Below are 20,934 nucleotides of genomic sequence, written 5' to 3'. Positions count from 1 at the left end.
CTATTTTGCCACTGCGCATGCGCGAGGCTGCGGTGGGAACGGCGACTGAGAAGGGCCGTACTGAACGATTTCGCTTCTCGGCTGGACAATAAGGAGCTGCGAAAATTTGAGGAGTCCAATCTTTCCACAAATGTACGAAAGTAGAGCACCTCGTCGGAGGCGAACTGTCGACCACACCCGAGCAAGGTATGAGCTTTTTTAGTTTTTTTATGTGTATTGTGTGTCACAGTGCTTGACAGGTGACAGTTGCGTGCGGCATGGGCTAGTCTGCTGCTAGCGTTAGCATCCTGTCTGGTTTACCGGCCGATACAGCCAAGCCAGCCGGTGTCCCTGCGCTCCCCCCTCCCACCACCACCATCATAATTTGCCGCTGACTGCCGGCGGAAAACCCCAAATTGGGGAAAGAAAGACCCGCGACGTCTTGAACGAGTCTTCCCATTTGAAAGCCGGTTACAGCAGGTTTCAAATGTCCGCATCCTCTTTGAGACGCCGCAATAAAGACGCACGATGAGCTGTTGCGACGTTTTCCATCAGCGCTTATTTCTCACCATTTAACGCCTTTTATCTAGTGCCTGATTGACTTTATTCATTTGATAAAGTCCAGCTCAAGGTAGAATTGTTAAGCCGAGCATGGCAAGTGGCTTGCTCATGAGACCACTCCGACACATTAATTATGAGGTTTGGTAATGTGTAATACATAACACCAGCGCTGGCATTTTAAACCCTGAAAATCACATTCTTTTCATTTTTTTTTTCCGTCCGCCAAACAAACGACGCGTGAGTTGATCCAAATTGTGGCGATCGTGTTCTTGCGTATCAAAAAAAAAAAACCTGACTTTTTATTTGCATGCAGTCAACATGAATGATTCTGCTGGCGAAGGAATTTTGAGTTTCCTCAGGGTAAAAATCAAGCAAGGTGTTTGCCACCCCACCACCACCCATACACACACACACACACACACACACAGCTGCTTTTTTTCCCAAAAACAAGACAAAGAAAGGTATCGCAACATTGTGCATAAAAGGCATCCAGCTGCCGTCTTCCCTCAGCCAGCAGCGACCGGTACAACCGGTTGGAGCCGCTTTTTTTTTTTTTTTTTTTTGCCCATCTCCAAATGGACCCCAGTTATTGTTTGACGGGGTTTGTGTCGATACCTGGGTGAGTCATTGGTAGACGTGGTTAATCCTGGTAGGACTTCGTGAATCACTTAAATCAGCAGACCTGTCCGGGGAATTCATGCATGATACATGACATTTATTTGACATACATGACAATTGCTGGAAACGTGCAAAGACTAACAACTACGGAGTGCTCAATTGTGGCGATTATAACTGTTTTTCACCATTTTAATGTAACTTTTTTTGGGGGGTCGGGGGTGCGGGGGGCGTGGCTAAAACGACACCCAGTACGCACTTGGCTGTCCAGCACCGAGAGTCGCAACTCCCCTACTTTATCAGAACTTTAGCGCCATCAGCTGTTACTCTGCGCGATTGCGACGTGTCGTACGATCGCTACGATTGTCTCCACCCCGAAATTGCATTTTCCCTTTGGATGGTGCGCTGGCTTGGCAGCTGTAGAGTGCCTCATTGTTGGTTTCAAGTGTGCGTACATCATGGGGACAAAGGCAGAGTAGTGAGTGGGTGGGGGGGTTATTTGAAAAAGTCTGACGTGACAGCCAGTATTTGGACCCCTGGCTTCGCGTTGGCATGGCCGCTTTAGAGCGCCTCGTTGTCGCAGCGTGGAAAAGACCCGCAACGACCTGGGTGGGATGTATCCCAGCCACCAGAGGTTTTAAGCGGATGTATTTTCGTGGCACAAACATGTAGTTCTGTAGATATAAGAAAAGGGGCTAGACAAAGTCCCATTCATTTAATTTTTTATTTTTTATTTTTTTTTGTGCCATTCAAATTTGGCATGGTTGTTAACAACACTCTTCTCTGTGGTGTGTCAAATTTATAAGACAATTTTCACTTGACACTTTTAAGAATACTTTCCTACTTTTGATGAGTACATGTGTGCTGAGTGTTTTTATTTTTTTCTCTATTCTCCCTGTTCTCGTTTCCTGCTCCAATCCTTTGCCCGCCCGTGACTCTGTTCCGGGCTCCTGACCCTTCAATTTGTCCGCGATCCTGTCGACAACACCCTGCCAACCTTTTCCCTTGCCCCGCCTGGCAGAAAAGCAAAAGAGATACACCCGCGCCAGTTTGCTTTGAAGGAAAGCGCCACCTCCTCACTTATGATTGGCGGGGGCCAATATCGTTGTCAGCGTTGGGGAGTCACGAATTACATGTAACGAGATTACATCATTTAATTACAAAATCTATGTAATTCTTATCTATTACATTACCGGGAGATAGTGATAGCGATAGTGTGTAATTCAATTCCAGGATTACAATTTTATTTACATTTGAAAAATAGCTGCAAAGCTCCGATTTTATTTTATTTTATTCCCCCCAAATCGCGTCCTCTTCGAGAGCCGACGCTTCTGATTGGCTGTCTCTGGTCATGTGCCATTCTGCCGTAGTCTCAAACATGGCATATTTTTCCAAATAAGCTCCACGTTGTTGATCCATTCTATTAAGAAAAATTAAGAAAACTCATCAAAATATAATAAAATGTCATTAGTTGTATTACTTCGAGAAAGTCATTGAGTTAATGACACTACGATTAAAGTTTCAACAGGATAACTTGTAATTGGAACCAACTAATTTTTTTACAAAGTAAGCTTCTCCAAAACTGCACGTTGCCTCGATGGAGAATGGCTGCTGGAAAAGAACTAATTATCCCAGCTGCCGTTACCTCACCTGCAAGCGTCAGCTAAACTCGGTTCGGTTCAGCCGCGCTCGCTAGCCTGTGAGCCCACCAGCCCCTTCCCTCGCCCCAGTCGTCCCGAATCCCCCCCAATTTTCCCAGAGGCCTTCGCCATGACGTCCGTGCGGTTCACCGTGACGCCCACCAAGGCGGAGGACCACCCCGGGCTGTCCGACACGTCGCCTGAACTCAGCTCCCGCTCCGGCACCCACGTGCGATTCGGCTCCCGGGAAAGCGTCAATCGAAGCGAGCCGCCTAGCGACACGTCGGGAGGGGTCACGGCGCCGGCGGGAGGAGGCGGGACGGAAACGCCGGACTACAGTAACATGGAGCAAGGTGAGGAGGGTGCACATGTTTGGAAAAAAATAATCCCTAGGTGTGCACTGTGCTACTAATCTGGAATTTAATCTGGATTTTAATAGATGTCGGTTACTCTTGTCAGAGTTTCAAACAAGCGCAACGAGGAAGTGTGGCAGCTTTTGGCTTCGAAAGTATAATATGTAATGGAGTCATATGCAAATATCAAACAATGATTATCAACGTATTTTTGCCTTTTTCCGTAATATTCAGTGAGTCCCCTTTTCCAGAAAGGACTTACTTCAGGTTTCGGTAGCAGGCGGTGTTCATAACCACAGAACTGAATTCTAGACCAACAGGGACAGATTTAGATGATAATTTTTTTTTTAAATCCATCGGACATAAACTCCCTTCTCGGTGAAGTGAGAAGTTGGGCTTTTGTTTTGCAAACAACTGGCCGAACAAGCTTTCTCTTTGGTTCCCTGACTCAGCATTTGAGCCGAGAGTCAGCAAACACGCCACAATTTGCTTGCGAGACAGTAAGTGGACACTTTCACTTCCGTGCCTGTCCACAAAGGAAAAGAAGTAGTTGCGCACGTCCATAGTAACAAGGACAACTCACACTATTAGTATATAATGAGCTTGCCTAAGTAGGAATTGAGCCGCTTAATCCCATTGAGTTTCAAGCGGGCTGCGCGGCATCTCCACGTGCGTCCCTCAGTCGGGGTCAAAGCCCTCTGAGTAGCGCGGCGCGTCCCCCTTGCCGGCTCCCCGCAATGACGTCCGCCAAATCCCACGCAGGTGTGCTGACCGCAGCTAGAAGACGCCTGTCATTTGATCTTGTTTGATTTTTGCCGTTCCATCGTCTCCCCCCCGTTGCACCTTTAGAGGATTCTTTTTGGACAGGAGAATCTGTCAAATCAATGACAGAATTGCTAAATTCTTATTGTTGTCAGCGCAGAAAAGAACCTGAAAAGGGTCAGGAACAGCTATCCAGGAACGGGTCTTGAACCTTCTCTACGATTGCGTGCGTGTTGACCAAGTTGCAGCGGCTGAATATTAACCAGCGTTGTGTTTACTTTCACACTTGTGATTTGTCAGGGCGATGGTAGCAACGAACGTGAAGGTGGACGGTGAAGGTCGCCGGTCACAGACGAGCGGCCGTCGCTTAGCGCAAGATCGCAGCTCCTTTGCTCTCGGTGTGTTGACCTCTGCTGCGCTCTGCCTTTGCAGGGGATGGAAATTCCAAACTCTCCAGCGTGTACATCAACAACAGCCACGGCGCGGATGACGACGACTTGTACGACAGGAACCTGGCCTTGTTTGAGGTGTGTGCAAACAAACGCGCGGCCCCATTCCGTCCGTCTCGAACGTTGTCGTCTTCCTGTTCCTCACAGGAGGAGATGGACACACGGCCCAAAGTGTCGTCTCTGCTCAGTCGGCTGGCCAACTACACCAACCTGATGCAGGGCGCCAAGGAGCATGAGGAAGCTGAGAGCAACAGCGAGAAGAAGAAGGCCAAGGTACTTGAAATCGTTTGGAAATGTAGAGGCTCAACATGGAGACAGTCAAAGGGTAGAGACAAAAAACTCTGTCCACGATCGGCTCAGTCAACCCACCTTATGAGATGAGATCTAGTTCCACCAACTAGCACAATTGGTCGTGTCAACTAGCAAATTCACCAAATCACGATCGGACACATTTACTGCCTCGCGGACAGTCAGAACACGGCCGCTAGCAGGGTCACTACGATCCATTATTGCAAAGCGTCCTGTGACTTTAGTACACATTTTCAGTACTGTAGCGAGTAGCGACTCTGCCTGCAGTTGTTTTGCGTGGATTGGAGTTGACGTTCTGTCGGTTCCGACTGTCTGCAGGCCAGTGAATCTGTCTGAATGCGATTGGGTTAGCAGGCGACTGCACTTGGGGACGGCGTATGTCTGTGGCGGGGAGAGCGAGTCCTTCTGTGAAAGAGTCCGACATTGATGTCCTCGGTTTCCCATGAAAAATGATAACGTCGCACTTGATGGTTGCGTAGCAGACGCAGCTACTGGTGAACCATCCAGGATACACCCCCCACCAAAGCTGGTTGCCATTTAGTCTTTTGCGTGAGTAAGTGATGTGAGGCTGACCTGCCCTGACATCTTGCTGATAAGGAGACGCCAGCAGGAGATAAGACTGATATTATGTTATCAAGGAGTTTCCTGTCTATTCTGATAACACCTTTGCAGAATTGGACACTTGGGAACTGACCTTTAGCCACAGTTGTATAGAAGCATTAATTTGGATTGCGTGGGTGTTTGCGTGCTCTATCCCTCCACAGTCGCCACGCATGGGGACCTTAATGGGCGTGTACCTGCCGTGTCTGCAGAACATCTTTGGCGTCATCTTGTTCCTGCGTTTGACCTGGGTGGTGGGGACCGCCGGCGTGTTGCAGGGCCTCTGCATCGTCTTCATCTGCTGCTGCTGCGTGAGTGTCGTAGAATGTCGTAAAGTGGCATAGAGTGGCGAACGCCGCAGTCTCACCCGCCCGTGACTGTTTTTGTTCCTCCAGACGATGCTGACCGCCATATCGATGAGCGCTATCGCCACCAACGGAGTGGTTCCAGGTAACACTTTAGTGTGACTTCTAAATGAGCCACCATGGGGCCAGAGAAAGTGGGGTGAAACTGGCTTGGTTTTATTTTGAAGGCCTGACTTTTGACAAGATGTTACGCCGTTGTTGCCCCAATTTATCAGTGTTGCTGAGCAGACCGGGAGCCTTGTTATTGCCTTGAGCTGCCCATAAACGCTCGCATTATGGAATACACCTTGCTGTCTGTTGAACCCACTTCACACAATACGACAGAAAGTTCAGAGTGTCAGCATTTAAAAAGAAAGGGAGAAACATGATAGAATTTGTGAAAGAACTGGTGGCAAAGTATGAAAATGCCTCTCTCTCCCCTCCTCCTGTCTTCCATACGCCATCAAGAGTCTTCATTAAAGATAAAAATGATATGAAATGTTCATTCATCCACTTCATTAGTCATTTATAATTATTTCACTCTATTTCCTCTATGTAAAACTGTTGTTATCCGGTATATAATTATTTTTTTGTGAATATTTTTGGGTGTCAGGGACGGATTCATTGGATTTACTTGATTTCCTGTGGGAAATACTGCTTTAGTTTTCGTGCAATTCGGTTTTGGTCAGAATGAAGGCTAATTCTTCACCTTCTTTGGTTCTGCTCAGCCGGAGGCTCCTACTTCATGATCAGCCGCTCTCTGGGTCCAGAGTTCGGGGGTGCTGTTGGTCTGTGCTTCTACCTGGGCACCACCTTCGCAGGAGCCATGTACATCCTCGGAGCCGTCGAGATCCTGCTGGTTGGTTGTTCTCTTTTCCTGCTCGCGTTGTTGTTTGTCGTTGTTCGTCAGTCACACGACAGACTCTCGCTTTTATCCTCCTCCAGATGTACATTGCGCCAGAAGCGGCCATCTTTACTGCCATAGGGCTGGAGAGCGAGGGTGCGGCTATGTTGAACAACATGCGCGTCTACGGCTCCCTCTGCCTCCTCCTCATGTCCTTGCTGGTATTTGTGGGCGTCAAGTATGTCAACAAGCTGGCGTCCGTCTTCTTAGCCTGCGTCATCGTCTCCATCGTCTCCATCTACGTTGGCGCGCTGGTCTCCGCCTTCAAGCCGCCCAACTTCTCGTACGTGCGCCCGAACGGAAATGTTGAACCGCTTTGCAACCCAAGTAACACGTCATCTTTGCAGGGTATGTATGCTCGGAAACAGAACCATCAACGGCCACGATCTCGTCGACGACCGGTGTGCCAAAACCGTCCTGCTTTCGGCCGAGAGGGAGTCCGCCAACGAGACGCTTCCCGGCGGTGCGTTCTGATCTGGACGTGCGCAGCAGCTCAGGAAGCCTGCCGAGTTGTCAAAGTGTTGCTCTCCTCCCCAGCAGACGCCAACACCACAGCGCTCCCGACACTGGAGCCCAGCCCAAGCCCCGGTCCCCCTCTGGCGGAAAAGACCACGTACTTGTGGAGCCGCTTCTGCCAGAGCGCCGAGCTCAACGCCTCCTGCGACGACTACTTCACCGCCAACAACTTCTCCCGTATCGAAGGCATCCCCGGTTTGGCCAGCGGCGTCATCACCGGTAACGCCGCACACGGTGCCAGCTGTTTGGCCACGACAAGGTGTGACGCTCCTACATTGCGTGGCAGAGAACCTGTGGAGCTCGTACCTCAGCAAAGGAGACGTGGTGGAGAAAGGCTCCTTGAGCTCCTCCCAAGGAGCGCACGCTGCGTCCACACAGCAGCCTTACGTCTTTGCTGATATCACCACATCCTTCACTCTGCTGGTGGGAATCTTCTTCCCTTCCGTCACCGGTAAATGCTTTCTTCAGTTTCGAACCAGATGCGTTGCATTGCAGCCACAAGCGAGGGCTTGGCTCGCTTTCTTCTTCATTATAGTTCTATTGCCATAAATGAAGCCAGAGGAAAATTGGGCTCATTACTTTTTGACTGCCCCTCGTAGTTAAATGAGGGTTTTCCTGAAGCTTGTTCACGTTAAGAAGTTCCACCCCGTCTTCCTCAGGAATCATGGCCGGTTCCAATCGGTCAGGGGACCTGAAAGACGCCCAGCGTTCCATCCCCATTGGGACCATCCTCGCCATCCTCACCACCTCCTTTGTTTGTATCCTTGAGAGATATTCACCTTCATGACCTCGACATGTAACGATGTATATTTTGTGACATGACCAAGACAAAGCTTTAGTCATCGTGTTTGAGTTGACATTTGAAGGCTTGATGCACCCGTGTTTTCCTTAGCTCGCTTCTCCCAGACCTAACCAGCGTTCTTTTATTCGGCGCCTGTGTTGACGGCGTGGTCCTCAGAGACAAGTCAGTTTCACTCGTCGCGTCTTTCCAAGAAGTGTGCGCGAAATGTTGATCTTCGTTGCTTCCCGCAGGTTCGGAGACTCGGTCAAAGGGAATCTGGTGGTGGGCACGCTAGCCTGGCCTACCCCCTGGGTCATTGTGGTGGGCTCCTTCTTCTCCACGTGCGGCGCGGGCCTCCAGTCGCTGACGGGTGCTCCAAGACTTCTGCAGGCCATCGCCAAGGACAACATTATCCCCTTCCTTAGGGTCGGAACTGACGCTATAGGACTTCGCACTACCATAACAGCCAAAAGTTCAAATGATCCAGGCAGTATGCTGACGTGCGTTTACGTGTGCGCGTCAGGTGTTCGGTCACGGCAAAGCAAACGGCGAGCCCACCTGGGCACTGCTGCTGACAGCCCTCATCGCTGAGCTGGGCATCCTCATTGCATCTCTGGACCTGGTGGCTCCCATCCTGACCATGTGAGACTCCCCGCGGATCCCGAACGTCTCTGTTGTGACGGAGCTGTCAATCGTCTTCTCTGTCCAGGTTCTTCTTGATGTGTTATCTGTTTGTCAACCTGGCGTGCGCCCTGCAAACCCTCCTGAGGACGCCCAACTGGAGGCCGCGCTTCTCCTACTACCACTGGTGCGTCTGCCGCCGCCACAAACGCACGTGGTCTCTCACGCACTCACAGTCTCTTTGCTTGTGTGTGTCAAGGTCCTTGTCATTTTTGGGGATGACGATCTGCCTGGCGCTCATGTTCATCTCCTCCTGGTACTATGCAATCGTCGCCATCGTCATTGCAGGCATGATCTACAAGTACATCGAGTACCACGGGTACGTTGCCACGGTGATGGATTCCAAGCTCGGCATGCGCTGTTCAGTGTTGCCTTGGATTTACAGCGGCGCCAACTTTGTTCAGCTGCGAGCCCAAATTTTAAATGAAAAGTGAGTTTCGGATGCGCCCAAGAGTCGCCGACGCACTTTCGGCTGTTTATTGAACGGGACGACAAAATGAAAACACTCGCAAGGATCATGGAGAAGTCTGAACTAACCACGTAGTCATGATCCCAGTACTGAATCCTGGCTCCGGATATCACTCACAAGGCCCCGCCCTCCTACACACTCATTTTAATTGATTATGTTTTCATATTTGCATTTTACAATACGGTCCTGTTTTTCTTGGTACCACTGTACGGTATAGCTTGTACAAGTGCCCCTAATGATCTGGCCACCGCGTGTGCAAATCTGCGGCGTGCGTGTGTGATTCAGAGCCGAGAAAGAGTGGGGAGACGGCATCCGCGGGCTCTCGCTCAGTGCCGCCCGTTTTGCCCTCTTGCGGTTGGAAGAAGGCCCGCCGCACACCAAAAACTGGAGGTATGGAAGTCTCCGACGAGGTGAGGATGATGATGATGATGACGACTCCGGGCTCCGTTTTAAGACCTGGCTCCCGCAGGCCTCAGCTGTTGGTTTTACTCAAGCTGGACGAAGACGCGCACGTCAAGTCTCCTCGCCTGCTGACCTTTGCCAGCCAGCTGAAGGCGGGAAAAGGCCTGACCATCGTGGGCACCGTGGTTTCCGGCAACTTCCTGCACAGCTACGGAGAGGCGCTGGCGGCGGAACAGGTGAGTCCACATGCCAGCCAGTCTTTTACTTCTTGACTTCATCCTCGATGGCACGCGTTCATTTCGGTCACCGGCTGCCCGGCTGAAATCAAACGTATCAATATTATTGGGTGCGTTCATATTGTGCATGTCAGACCCTGAAGCTTCTGATGGACAAGGAGCGAGTCAAGGGTTTCTGCCAGTGCATCGTAGCGCAGAAGGCGCGTGAAGGCATCAGTCACATGATCCAGTCCAGCGGCCTGGGTGGGATGCAACCCAACACCGTGGTGATGGGATGGCCTCATGCCTGGAGGCAGAGCGAGGATCCGCAGTCCTGGAAGACCTTCATCCGTGAGTCCCGACCCTTGCCGCTTCCCTCTCGCAAAAGTACTTGCATTCTGTACTTAAGAAGTACGGTGGTGCCTTGATAGGAGTTCATTTTGTTTGTTTGGTGACCATGCTCGTTGCTCAAGACACTTTTTCCTCAAATCCCCATTGAGATGAATTGAAATGCCATTAATCTGTTCCAGCCCCGCCCCCCCCTAGAAAAAAACAAAACAACAAAAATGTTTGTAATGTTTTTCATGAGAAAAATAGCCCTGAATAATATTTTACTTTAATTTAATCGAATGAATTCAAGGATTTTTGCCACATTTTTTTGCTTCAATTCAGTGGCTATTGTGTTTCTCCTTGTGCCATGCACACTTTGGCCATCTGAGGGCAGTATAAGACATATTGTAATCCTGTACATGGAGACGGTCTCAGCTACTCTCTAAACCTCAGTAATATTAATCTTTTTTTCACAGAGGATAAAGAATATATGCCATGGAGTATTATATTATTTTTCTACATGTTGCGCCACCTTTCGAGTTTAAATAACCGCTTGATAACATCGCAACACCGTTGTCTGTCTGTTAGCCCATCTATGGCTTTTCCCATTATATGTCAGCATTCTGCTAGCAGACTTTAAGGCACAGTTATGTGGTTGTGTTAAATATCCAATGCAAAAAGTAGCGATATATTTCCCGTCCCACCACTGCCTTTTGAACGAGCGGCTGACGGCGCCCCCCTTTGCTTCCAGACACGGTGCGCGTCACCACGGCCGCACACTTGGCCCTGCTGGTGCCCAAAAACATCTCCCTGTTCCCCAGCAACAGCGAGCCGTGCGCCGACGGCTACATGGACGTGTGGTGGATCGTGCACGACGGCGGGATGCTGATGCTGCTGCCTTTCCTGCTGCGCCAGCACAAGGTCAGAGCCCAGGCCTCTTCTTCAATATTTGGTTAGTTTTTACAGTTGGGTTTCCGAGTTGTGAGTTTAATTGTTTTAATATTATATTATTGTGCTGCTCTTCGTGGCGTGCGAGCCTTGGGCACCTGGGAACAGGACAATACAGACATACGTGGAGAAGTACGGGCGTACAGCTGTCATAAAAATGAACAAAGCAACCAAAAAAGCCTATCTATGAAAAATAAACAAATATGAAAACAAAGGGCATTTTTTGCTGTCATTATAGTTTGTTTGTAAACAGACACAATGCCGTATCAGTTAGTTATCATTTGTTTTTGTCAACGGAAATATTTTTTTCGATATTCGTCTTCGTTATTTTGTTTGTTTTGGTCAACTGGGATAACGTGGGCCATCACCTCCTCGCCTGGAACAGGTGTGGCGCAAGTGCGGGATGCGCATCTTCACCGTGGCCCAGATGGAGGACAATTCCATCCAGATGAAGAAGGATCTGGCGACCTTCCTCTATCACTTGCGCATCGAGGCCGAAGTGGAAGTCGTGGAGATGGTACGCCGCTGCTGCTCCCCCGTCGTCAAAGACCACGGAATAACGTGACTTTTCCCCCCGCTCAGCATGACAGCGACATCAGCGCATACACTTACGAGAGGACCCTGATGATGGAACAGAGGTCCCAGATGCTCCGCCAGATGCGTCTTTCCAAATCGGACCGCGAGCGAGAGGTAAGGCCGCGGCCGTGCGCCTGGAATGTTTCGCACCAACTGTCTCCCAAAATATTCAAATGTTGGCTTCCTTCTCGCCGCCGGATTCCCTCAGCGGGTTCGCTGGAGTTTTGATGATGTAAGTTTTCTCGTGAGTAGCCAGCTATCAGCTCATCCAAGTAGATCGGAAAAAACTGCGCACTGCTATTGAAGCGCTAGATGTTAACTATATAGTAGAGTTGTAACAACGTCAACACTGGTAGTAGTAGTAGCAGTAGTAGTAGGAGCACACAGTTGTCAATTCCTGTACAGTTTTGCCTCAGAAGTAACATGTAGTTGTTTTACTAGTGTGCCCTTGTCATTCTGACTTTGCACAGTGATGTCATACAGTAGTGGGAAAAAAGTTACGAGTAAGACAGAGGGCTTGATTTACTAAAGTTCTGCTGACGCAAAACGATGATGAAGCTGATCTTACTAACCGGGTGCAATTCGTTTTTGCACGTTGTGGGAGGAGTTTATGCAAACAGACGAATTTAGCATGTGCAGTGAGATTTATCAAACCTGATGGGAGTTGTGCTGGCTGATTTTGCGTCTTGACATAGCGCTTGTGCACAACAAAAAGTATCGCCTCAGATCTATTGAGCGCTGAAGACCGATTTGGAGCTCGTCCGTTAAAGCGAACACACGATTTAGCTTCGTAAATCAGGCCCACAGTCGTTCTAATCGTGCGCTGAATTTGTCTTGCGACTGAGAACAAAGAGCCAGCAAGCCAGTCAGCGTGTGTTTGTTTGTAGATGTCACCCCGGTGCCGACAATGCTGGAAGAAATGCTGGATTTGCCAAAGACCTGACAAACCCTGTTTTTCCGCCGCCCCCGCGGCGCAGGCTCAGCTCGTCAAGGACCGCAACTCTATGTTGCGACTGACGAGCATCGGCTCGGACGAGGACGACGACACGGACGGCGGCGAGCGGGACCGAGCGGCGGCCGGCGACGGGTCCTCGTCTGAACGCCATCGCCGCGTTCAAATGACCTGGACCAAAGAGAAGGCCTCGCAGTACCGGGCCGCGCATTCTGGATGCTCCACGCCGGAGGGCTTCCGGGACATGCTCAGCATCCGGCCGTCAGTAACATTTTTTTCGACCATGTCAAACAATTCCAATTTCTGGTCTCACATTGTACTTTTCAACAATTTTATGCAATCGATACATTTAGACGCAATTTTGTTTTCCTTCAGAAATTGTAATCTCTGGTTTTAAATTGCTTTCCCGCCAGTGACCATTCCAACGTGAGGAGGATGCACACGGCCGTCAAGCTCAACGAGGTCATCGTCAACAAATCCCACGATGCCCGAGTAGTCCTGCTCAACATGCCGGGACCGCCGAGAAATCCAGAGGGAGATGAGAACTGTATCCTTAACCCAAATCCAGCAAATAGATGGAACTCGTTTGGCGTTTGGCGTTTGTGCTCCGTGAGGTTCAGTGTTAATGTAAATCTTTGACTCACTGAGCAGACATGGAGTTCCTGGAGGTTCTAACGGAGGGTTTGGAGCGTGTTCTGCTGGTCCGAGGCGGAGGAAGTGAAGTCATTACCATCTACTCCTGATGAGACGTCAGCTTTGAAAGGAGCTGTCTATCTACTGGAAGTGAGAGGGTGGGGAGGTCATCTGCTGCATGGTCCGCCGCTTGTCACTCGTCGTCACTCTTTTGTCATGACACACGCACGCCTTTTCCATTCCACTGGCGTCAGACTGCAATGATTTAAAAAAAAAAATAATAATAAATAAAATAAAGCATCGTGCTTTTGTGAAAGTCAAACGAGTGTGTTTTCCCGCTGACGGTCATTGCAAGATGTCATGCGTCAGAGGCTGTCGTTACTCTGACGAGACTCAGGGTTGAATTTTTGTCTTTCTTTTTATGATCACGATAAATGTTCATTCCAAATGTTGGACTTTTTGTCTTGCTTTGCACTTTTGTTTCCACAATAGCAATTTACATGGTTTCTTATCTCCTGTCATTTTGAACTGCTGTACATGGATGGCATACTTTTTGTTTGTTTCTGGTGACAGAACGGATCCGTGGTAGTTCTGTTGTGATGTAACGGACATTTCACACATTCGCTAATTCTTCACCTGCACCTCCCGTGATGACACTTTCCTGTGTAACTGCAATACCGTCAATATTCCCATGAGCAAAAGTCTCAAGAGGTTGGCCCTTTTCGAGACGAGACGAGAAATGGACCATCCCGATGGAAATGACCAGAATGCATGTGTGCGTTTTCAGAAACTATTCATGTGCTGATGTGCCGCTGTCTGCGTGTGTGAATGAGAGCTTGTTGCAGACGACGAGCCGTGAACTGCTTTTTCCTTCCGCAGATTTTAGTGTTACAGTGCAGGGATTTATTTTTGTTTGTCTTTGAAACATTCGTTTATTGTCTGTACATACATACAGAGATTCCAATTTGGTTTTTTTTTAATGACACAAATATGAAATGTGGCATAACATTTGTTTGTGTTTACATTTTGGGAATAAAGTGATTTTGAAGAAAAAAAATAGTTGCACGTTGGTGAAGTTCTCTGACAGTGACACATGACATCTAAATGACGTGAAACTCAAACGTGACTGATTTATTAGTGATTAGTTCGTGAATAGATCAATAACAAAGAGTTGTTTTAATAACTTACATTTTTATAGCAGCAATTCGGCCTACCTGCATTTCCTTGTGTTGTGTTTTTGAGTGGTTAAATATACTACCCTTAATCTCGGTCCGCAAACGCCCCAGTCTAACGTGCTGACGTCATTTCCAATCGTACGTCGTCCAATCCGGTTGCCGACGCCGGTGCCATGTTGTGATCGTCGAGGAAATCGATTGTGGCCGAAGTTCACAAAGAAAAGTGGATCCAAAAGCAAAATTTGACAGCGACCATGGAGGTAAGCGGGAGTGTGACGCCATTTTACGTAAAACAAACAAACAAAAAGCAAAATAGGTTTGTCGTCATACGTGATGACTGGCAACGATTAGGAATAAAATAATATTGGTTGTCACACAAGACTTTTAATCCACATCTTCGCTCGGGTTTGACGCTTGACAGCTAACGTTGTTTCAAGATTTCGGTACGCACGATTAACGCGGTGTCGTGAGTGAAGACAGACCGTTGTTTGTGTTGAGGGTGAACTAAGCTGATTTTATTTTGAAACAAACATGGCTGCATGTCCGCTGTGGTGTTTGGCTCCTCCTCCCCATCGGTAGCTCGGGTTCCATTGAGCAGCCTGGGCCGGCCCAGACGTCGGGGGTTTGAGTCGGACGCGACGGTCACGCACGGAGTCGTTTTCACCGCGGACGTGTTCGGAGCCTGGCCGGCGTGTGCTCGCTCACAGTTGCCGGAGAGAAGCGTTTGTTTCTGGGGGTGGGGGGGGGGCAGACGAGCAGACGAGCGGCAGCACCGCAGCCTTGCGTCAAATCCGGCTACGAGCTAAACGTTCATACGACGTGGGGAGAAGCACGTTATTAGGGCGTTATTATTTTGGGCGTCCACATGTTGGCATCTGACTGTTGTCATTATTGAGCCGTTTGTTTTTTTGGGGGGGGGGTTGGGGGAGGCGTGATGGACCTGAATTTTTACTCCCATCTTACCGGCGAGAGCGGACAGCACGACGGCGATCCAGAGTTCTTGGACCCGCAGTCCTTCAACGGATTTGATACTGACAACAAGGTGACCCCCGTGTGCTTTGCGAGGGGTGGCGGGCGGGTGCTGAAGGCATTTGTCATCCGTGCCAAAACTGAGGGTGGAAGCCGATTTCGTATATTTCCCTCTTTTAACGCAATCCTCCATGTTTCAGTTCCCCGGAGGCAATGACAACTACCTGACAATTTCCGGGTCGGGCCATCCCTTCTTGGCTCCGTCAGAGGTAAGTCCACCTTCTGTTCCGGACGGCGTCACTGTTACTACCGGCGCGTCTCTCCTTCCGCCCCTTCCAGACCTTCCACACTCCCAGTCTGGGCGATGAGGAGTTCGAGATCCCTCCCATCTCGCTGGACCCGGATTCGTCGCTCACCGTTTCCGACGTGGTGTCCCATTTCGGGGAGCTGTCAGACGCCAGTCCCTCCGACGGCGGGGCGGTCCCCGGGAGTGCCGTGGTGGAGGGCGACGACCCCTCCTTCGCCTCCACTTTTGTCCACCCCCCTTCGCAGGGTCTGGAGCACCTGAGTCTGGGAGTCATCAACCAGTCCGGAGGCGCCCTGCTGGGCTCGTCCCTGGGAATGGTGAGGACGTTCCCGTCGGCGTTCCGGCCGGACGCACGCAAACGCGCTCCTCTCCTTGCCGTGTGCGCAGGATTTGGGCCATCCCGTCGGCTCGCAGTTTAGCGGCTCGTCTCCGGTCACCATCGACGTCCCGCTGGGAGACAGTGAGCCAAGGCCTGCTGGGTTCCGGCCAGCTGACCACCATCGACCAGTCGGAGCTCAGCGCTCAGCTGGGTCTCGGCTTGGGGGCCGGAAATATCCTACAGCGCCCGCGGTCGCCGGAGCACCCGCTGTCGGCTACGGCGTCGCCCACAAGCTCGCTGCAGGATGATGACATGGATGACTTCCGCAGGGTGAGATTCCCGGGCGTCTCCCTTTGGAAGTTGACCGCTTCTCTTTTGGGGTGGAAAAAGTGCTGACAACATTTCAGAAAAGCAAATTTCCACGGGAAGTCAAACTGGGGAATTTTGGAAATATCCCAAGATGGCAGGACGAACGGAAAGGAACGGCGTCGCAATCAAGCATAAATATGAGACATTTTGTTTTCATGAGCAGACACGCGTGCACAATAATACAATGAAAATGCATGACGGGCCGACGTGTATTTTAAAGTCGAATTTTGACGATTACTCAACCCCTCGGCAACCCATTCGACAAAAAATTAACAACAGTCAGCTGGCTAGCTACTGTATAAATACATTTGCATGTGATATTTGCAATTTAACCTGGAACACCATACGTCACAGGTGTCAAACTCCGGCCCGCCGCATCAGTTCAACTTCCACGTTTCTTGCTAAAATCTGTTCCAAATTGTTGTATAATAATCAATAGTAATAAACTATTGTAAGCATGTTTTGCCTCCAAACCCCTTTTAGAGTTCCTTGAACAATAGTGGAACAAACCATTATCCTTGACTTCTGATTTCAAAACTAGTTACCCATCAATTTGTTGTCTATGTGTAATAATACGATTGATATGGTTTTACAATCATAACGGCCCTCTGAGGGAAAACCGTATCTACAATTTGGCCCGCGACGAAAATGAGTTTGACACCCCTGCCGTACATCAACTTTGTGACATATATTACCCGGTAATGTCGTAAAACCTTCATTCTTCTTTCTCAACTCTACTTCTCGTGTGACGCGGCACGCTGCTTCTGTCCCCGCCATCCAGAGCATCCTGGTGGACTCTCCGATCTCTCAGAGCTTCTGTCCCGGCGTCATCTCCCCGGACCCCGCCGCGGCCGAAGCGCCGCCGTCCGGCCCCGCCTCGGGCGCCTCGGCGGCCGCCGGCCGCAAGGGAGGGGGCGGCAGGGGGCGCAAGGCGGGGAAGAAGAAGGAAGACCCCAACGAGCCGCAGATGCCCGTGCGGGCGTACGCGCTCTTCTTCAGGGATACTCAGGCAGCCATCAAAGGACAAAACCCCAAAGCCACCATTGGAGAAGTGTCAAAGATCGTGGCGTCCATGTGGGACAGCCTCGGGAAGGAGCAGAAACAGGTCACGTGGAGTCAAAACGTGGCATTCCCGTTTTGTTTATGCCGAAAGGCTCCAAGCTTCTTTTAGCGGTTTGCGTTTACTCGTTGATTTCAGAGGTGACAAATGGTTCTCTTTTTTTTTTTTTTTTTTTTTTCCCCCTCTTACAGGTTTACAAAAGGAAAAATGAACTCGCCAAGAAGGATTACATGAGAGCACTTGCAGAGTACAGGGCCTCTCTCAATTGTCAGGTGTGACACCGATGATATTTTGCTCACGAGAGCGGCGGACACGTTTGACTGTCCGAGCCTCCTCTCTTCAGGTCCCCATCGAAGTGTTGGATTCGGTGCCGTCGCCGCCGCCCCCGCAGGCCCCCCCAGCTGCCAGCGTGGCGCCCACCGTGTCGCGCCCCACCAGGGCCCAGCAGTACAACCCGGAAGAGAACACTATCACCAACATCTGTACCTCCAACATCATCTTGGACCTGCCTCAGGTGACCACACGCTCCCGCACGGGCGCCATCAGACCGCAACCGCCGCCCGAGACCAACCCGCCCCCCGTCGCCAAGATCATCATCAAGCAGACGCAACTGCCCTCCGGCGGCGTGTCGGTCACGGCGATGCCCGCCTCGTCGCCGCGACAGCCGCCGCCGCTGCAGCAAATGCAGAGCACGCCGCCGCCGCCCAGGCTGCAGCAGATGGTGCACGCCCAAGCTCCGCCGCCCCTGCAGGCCAAGCCTCGGGGAGGCGGCGCGGCGGCCTCCGCGGCTCCGCCCCCGCTACAGATCAACGTGGTACCGTCGGTGCGTCAGGCGGATCCCGGCGCTCCGGTCATCGTGACGTCGGCCTGCGAAACGTCGGATACGGCAAAGGCGGAGGGACAGTCGGCCGCCACCGCGGTGGCCAGAGGGGAGGAAGTGATGGAGGCTGAGGAAGGGGTAAGTGGAGCCGATTTTGTAGTTTGTCCCCCAAAGGGCGCCACTGACAGTGTTAACCAGGCCTAAGCATTCCATTCGCGCGCGGCTATCCGTGATGTCGACAATGTCTACTTGTGTGTCAGATGGAGGTTGAGGTGAAAGTGGCCCCCAGGCTTGGCATCACGCCCGCCGCCCGTCTGAACATTTGCGTGCGCACCGGTTGCACCAACCCGGCAGTGGACAGCAAAGACTGGGACAAAGAGTACTGCAGCAACGAGTGTGTCGCTACACACTGCAGGTGACTGGTCCTTGAAACTTTTTTTTTTTTTCCTTTAACAGCAGTTTTGGTATGAATTCTTTATTTTTTTGCTCTTTTACAGGGACGTGTTCACGGCCTGGTGCGCCATCCGAGGGCAGAACTCCACCACGGTCACCTAGCGGAGGGACCCTTGTGACCCATCCATCCATTTAATTTTTATTTTTTGAAAGCACTTACCCGGTTCAAAGTCACGGGGACGCTGGAGTCCATCTCAGCTGACAGTGGGTGAAAGGTGGACGACACCTTGGGTGGTCAGTCACAGGGCACGTAGAGACATACAACCATTTATACCTGGAGTACCACTGCGCGATCAGTGACCCCTCCCGCATGACCAAGGACCAGTGAGTGAGTGAGTGAGTGAGTGAGTGTAGGCCAGATGAGGCTCAGGTATTGGCACACATTTTTGATCCTATTTGGGTCAAGACTGCTTCCAGGTGTTGCTTTATTTGCGAAGATTTCACTGTGTTTGTGTTACATTGAGGGTTGAGGTGTGTGCGTGCGCGTGTGTGTGTGTGAGTGAAATGTGAAAACTGTGCTCTGTAAACATTTGGACAGCAGCTTCCTTGTTTGTTTGGAACAAAGGTGGAGGAAAGGCACCTCACTCCATCGCACTCGTTTGTTTCTGTCCGGGTCGATGGATCAAGTTTGTTGGTAGTGTTCGCTAAAAGGCAGCTTCTGATTTGAGGGGGAAAACCCTCGTTTTAGTTTGGGGTCGCAAGAGAGGGTCGAAGGTTTTTAGCGATGTGGTCGCCACATGTACAAGCCACCTTTCAGGAATCAAGAAACACTGAGAATTGGTGCTAAGATTCAAGAAACAAACAAAGAAAAACTTTGTCCTCTCGCTTGGATTGTTGTTATGAACTGCGATGCAAATTTCGTGTCGTGTGGAACATCGGAGGTGAACGTGTCAAGAGTGAAAAAGACATCAATCCTGTTGACTGAAAAGGAATTGATGAGCTTTTTTTTAAATGAATATGAAATATGGAGTGCTCGTGTGCAGAGGAATTCAGCACGAAAGGGGAGCTGGTAATAAAACATTTATGTTTTAATATAGTTGGTTTGCGTGTTAATGTCTTGGGCCTCACAAACCACGTTTGAGGATTTAGTGTGAGTATAATCTTGTTTTTTTTTTAAATTACGCTTCAATAAGTAAATTTTAATCTTTATTGGGAAAAAACCCTCAATTTAGAAAATAACTCAACAGACAAGCATACGATATAGTCATTAATACATGTAAAAAAAAAAAAAAAAAGAGAGCCAGGGGGATTTAAAATAAAATAAAAACTAATGAAGGAATTAAAGCAACAGTTTTAAGTGTTTTTTCTTTTGTTGTTCGAGTTAAATATGGTACTCGTGTTGTCTGGTTTCATTCTCAAAATTTAACAAAAGGTTATGAATGACCATTTGGTTTTATGGCTATGCATTTTTGCAAGAATTTAATTTATAACACAGACTAGTTTTGTTCCTATCATTATTGGGGAGAATTTTTCCAATGAAAAGGGAAATCACAGTCAGTATTATCAATAATATACCGTGATACGTCTTTCTAGAATTTATTACAATAAAAGACATACGGCCAGAAAGAGCGTACCAGTGTTTCAGGAGACATTTCACAAAACGAGCAAGCAACACAAATGTTTAAAACTTTATAAGGTCATTTTTGTCAGGATATTTTTGTTTTAATTTTTTATTCTCACTTTTTTTTAATCTTTGTTTTTATTGCAATATTTGATTTCCAATCCGTGACGCCGTCTTACTTCCGTGTCCACTTCCCGTTTTTTTTGTCGCGAGGTTTGCGGCGGGTCACGACCCTTGATGACGCGAGCAGGCGGGAAAAACACGGTGGCGGGAAAATAGCAATGGCGTAGTCAACACGCGACCGACAGGGTGCGCTGTCGGGAGACGCAAAATACGAAAACAATCACGGCACGACCAGAAGTAAAAAAAAAAAAAAGCAAGAACTGATCTTTTAAGGCTAGAAACGACATGTTTTTGGTTGTTTGTTTGTTTTTAGATACTCCAAACACTTAAAAGCGAGAGGGAGTAGCAGCGTCTTCTTTTCCTCAATATTTATTTAACAGTATATCGAACACAATATTATAATATACCTGTCACAAGATGGGTAAATATAGCATAAACAACACATAGACCAATAAAAAGAAGCAGGCCAGGAGTCACGAATACAAATTACATTATATTTAAAAACACCGTCATGGGAACGGTTTTGACACTTTTCTTGCTTTGAGCAGCAGATATTGTTTGTTGTTATTCGTAAATAAAGTGCGTTAACTTTAGCAATTGTACAAAAGATAGTATTCGTATTATTTTATTATAACACTTTTCAAAAAAACAAAAAGTACAATTTTCACAGAACGCAAAGTTACAAATATCCAAGATTGTAGTTGCAGCTTTTTTTTTTTTTTTTTGCGTGGACGACGGCCCATCATCCTCATCATCATC

The 20,934-nt window shown here is 49.2% G+C and overlaps 2 protein-coding genes across 9 annotated transcripts; both read left to right on the top strand.

Annotated features, from left to right (window-relative positions):
• Nucleotides 1-45: 45 nt before the first annotated feature.
• LOC133398069 (solute carrier family 12 member 6-like) lies at nt 46-14,088 on the top strand. 8 transcript variants are annotated; one of them, XM_061669678.1, is made up of 27 exons: nt 46-186; nt 2,177-3,148; nt 4,343-4,437; nt 4,507-4,632; nt 5,481-5,579; nt 5,664-5,718; nt 6,341-6,471; nt 6,558-6,799; nt 6,864-6,979; nt 7,054-7,251; nt 7,319-7,483; nt 7,692-7,790; nt 7,939-7,996; nt 8,065-8,239; nt 8,337-8,455; nt 8,523-8,621; nt 8,694-8,813; nt 9,249-9,353; nt 9,433-9,601; nt 9,736-9,931; nt 10,662-10,831; nt 11,244-11,375; nt 11,441-11,548; nt 11,643-11,666; nt 12,322-12,647; nt 12,800-12,933; nt 13,038-14,088. In XM_061669678.1, the coding sequence occupies exons 2-27, from the start codon at nt 2,926-2,928 to the stop codon at nt 13,127-13,129; spliced, it is 3,576 nt and encodes a 1,191-aa protein (XP_061525662.1). In that variant the 5' UTR covers nt 46-186; nt 2,177-2,925; the 3' UTR covers nt 13,130-14,088. The 8 variants fall into 8 exon arrangements, with proteins under 8 accessions (XP_061525662.1, XP_061525659.1, XP_061525660.1 ...); XM_061669675.1 differs by having other exon boundaries at nt 5,433-5,579; XM_061669676.1 differs by having other exon boundaries at nt 5,433-5,579; nt 7,057-7,251; nt 13,038-14,087.
• A 376-nt stretch (nt 14,089-14,464) lies between these two features.
• On the top strand, nt 14,465-19,527 carry tox4b (TOX high mobility group box family member 4 b). The gene is given in 10 exon segments (XM_061669684.1): nt 14,465-15,236; nt 15,364-15,432; nt 15,503-15,787; nt 15,858-15,929; nt 15,931-16,119; nt 16,940-17,263; nt 17,410-17,490; nt 17,562-18,176; nt 18,299-18,453; nt 18,536-19,527. Coding segments are annotated over 10 exon segments (1,956 nt in total). The 5' UTR covers nt 14,465-15,128; the 3' UTR covers nt 18,594-19,527.
• The last annotated feature ends 1,407 nt before the right edge of the window (nt 19,528-20,934 follow it).

This window comes from Phycodurus eques, chromosome 23, assembly GCF_024500275.1.
Source record: "Phycodurus eques isolate BA_2022a chromosome 23, UOR_Pequ_1.1, whole genome shotgun sequence".
NCBI classification, from domain to species: Eukaryota; Metazoa; Chordata; class Actinopteri; order Syngnathiformes; family Syngnathidae; genus Phycodurus; species Phycodurus eques.
Note: the sequence above shows the minus strand (reverse complement) of the source record. Positions and strands in the feature narration are given on the sequence as shown.

What these genes read in the sequence shown, in the direction of transcription:
- LOC133398069 (XM_061669675.1), top strand. Translation starts at nt 2,926, where the DNA reads ATGACGTCCGTGCGGTTCACCGTGACGCCCACCAAGGCGGAGGACCAC. An exon ending in GGCGTGGTCCTCAGAGACAA is followed by an intron (nt 7,997 to 8,064) that starts GTCAGTTTCACT and finishes TGCTTCCCGCAG; the next exon opens with GTTCGGAGACTCGGTCAAAG. An exon ending in AGGCGCTGGCGGCGGAACAG is followed by an intron (nt 9,602 to 9,735) that starts GTGAGTCCACAT and finishes TGTGCATGTCAG; the next exon opens with ACCCTGAAGCTTCTGATGGA.